The 2,049-nt window shown below is 38.1% G+C and overlaps 1 protein-coding gene across 1 annotated transcript in view; it reads left to right on the top strand.

Annotated features, from left to right (window-relative positions):
- The window catches only part of LOC102886176 (heat shock transcription factor, Y-linked-like), a gene marked incomplete at its 3' end in the record, with an annotated part of 1,786 nt that extends 646 nt beyond the window's left edge, over nt 1-1,140 (top strand). Inside the window, 2 exon segments of the mRNA XM_015591762.1 lie at nt 17-486; nt 1,004-1,140. Coding sequence (XP_015447248.1) covers nt 17-486; nt 1,004-1,140 — 607 coding nt within the window.
- Between the last annotated feature and the right edge of the window lie 909 nt (nt 1,141-2,049).

Raw genomic sequence — 2,049 nt, 5'->3', positions numbered from 1 at the left:
TGTGATTCTTCTAAAGATGAAGCAACTGGTTCAGCATCCTCCATTACATCTCCGTTGTGTGATCACACATTGACTGGGGCCTTGGACTTGAGGTCTGTATCCACAGAAAGTGCTTTTCAGACTTTTTCTGCACGATCCTTGATAAGAAGACCTTGTCACACATTTTTTGTCTCTGGACCAGATGAAGATAATGATTTTCGATCTATGACGTTTCCCAGAAAACTCTGGAAAATAGTTGAAAGCGATCAATTTCAGTCTATTTGCTGGGATGGGAATGGAACTTGTATAGTGATTAATGAAGAACTCTTTAAGAAAGAAGTTCTAGAAAGAAAGGCCCCTTTCAGAGTGTTTGAAACTACAAGTATGAAAAGTTTCGTTCGACAGCTTAACCTTTATGGATATAGTAAAGTGCAGCAGTCTTTTCAAAGATTTGCTTCTCTAGCTGATATTCTGGCAGAAGAGAAAGAAGTCTCTGTTTTAAGCAAGGTAGTACAAAATTTAGTTACCCCAAATAATATATATACACATACTTATATACACACATACACCCATACACACACACACACACATACATACATGCACACATACATACACACACATACACATATGTACATATATATGCATACATACATGTATTTTTATATATTTTAAAAATATATGAAACCAGTGGGTTTAAAATTTTTTTCACAAAAATGAGAACTCTTTGGGCATTCAAGATTATAAACATGTTAGTAGCAACTTTGAATCTCATCAGTGAACTCTTAAGCCAAGGTACTGAAAGCACTTTATAGGGTGCATTCAGTGTTACTTTAAATGTAAATAGGATTTTTTACTTGAAGGCCATGCTATTTAAGTTTTTATTCCCAATGTGATTTTTGACAACAGTTAACAATGTCCATGTGTGGATGACATTAATTTGGCACAATACCCTTGATATATGAGATTTAGAGGTTAGGTTTCTTATAGTCTTATGTCAGCAAATAACTTTCTCCTCTGTTTTTAGTTACACTTCTTTCAAAATCCAAATTTTAAATGAGGTTGTCCTCAACTTTTACTCAGAATGAAAAGAAAAGTTGGGATCAAAAATGCTTCTCCAGCAGGTTCAATAGCTCACAATTTCAACAGGGAGCACATGACAGGGTTAGGGTGTGGGGAAAGCTGTATGAAATATCTTCACCCAACCTCAAATGGTCCACTAGGCAATCTAAAATTTTCAGCAGCAGTGTGAATATGGTGCCTGGATTATCCTTGCGACAAGCCAGAAAAGTGAGGCAGGCTCTTTTGCAGCGTTGTTAATATCCCCCCCTCCCACAATATAGGTTCAGAATTGCTTCCATTTTTTCAGTGGCCAAAGGTTTGATGCGTTGTACAGAGAGAAAATCTCAAAATTTCTCATGGGAATGGGGTGCTATTCTGCCCAAACTACAGTGGCCTACATTTATTGAACCAATAGTTACTAAATTTCCATATTGGTTTTCCTTTTCTGGGGTCAATTGTTGAGCATTTCAGTTTCAGTGGAAACAGCCTGGCTCCAAAAAGAATTTGGCCAAACACTAGCACAGTTCCAATAAAACTGACTGATGCCAAGTCAGGCAGAAGTTCCAAATGAATACTTGCAGGCAAAAAAATGCCCTTAATTAGAAAAGCAGGAAGCCTTAAAATAGTTTCCTCATAGAGTCTGGAGAATTTCAAACACAAAGAGAACAGAAGCTCTGAACCAGGAGAGAAACTAGCCCTCAAACTCCAGGGTCAGGGAGGGAAATTACAGCTCAAAGGACTCTGTAGATACTGCAACTGTTTGCTCTAGATCCCTGGAAATTTCCAGGGTCACCTCTGGATCTCTATGGTGTCATGATATAATGTTGAACTTAAATAGGAAATCGCTGTGATGAGGCCATGTCACTTTCTTTCAGGTTTCACATTTGGGTGCTGGGACGCAGGCTGTTTTACCATGTGCTTTAAAAAAGTGTTATTTCTGTTCAGGCCACATATCCTACAGCCACCGCCTAATTTTCACCCTTGAGGATTGCAGTGTATCTTCTGATAAAC

Source organism: Pteropus alecto, unplaced genomic scaffold (assembly GCF_000325575.1).
Source record: "Pteropus alecto unplaced genomic scaffold, ASM32557v1 scaffold836, whole genome shotgun sequence".
Taxonomy (NCBI): domain Eukaryota; kingdom Metazoa; phylum Chordata; class Mammalia; order Chiroptera; family Pteropodidae; genus Pteropus; species Pteropus alecto.
Note: the sequence above shows the minus strand (reverse complement) of the source record. Positions and strands in the feature narration are given on the sequence as shown.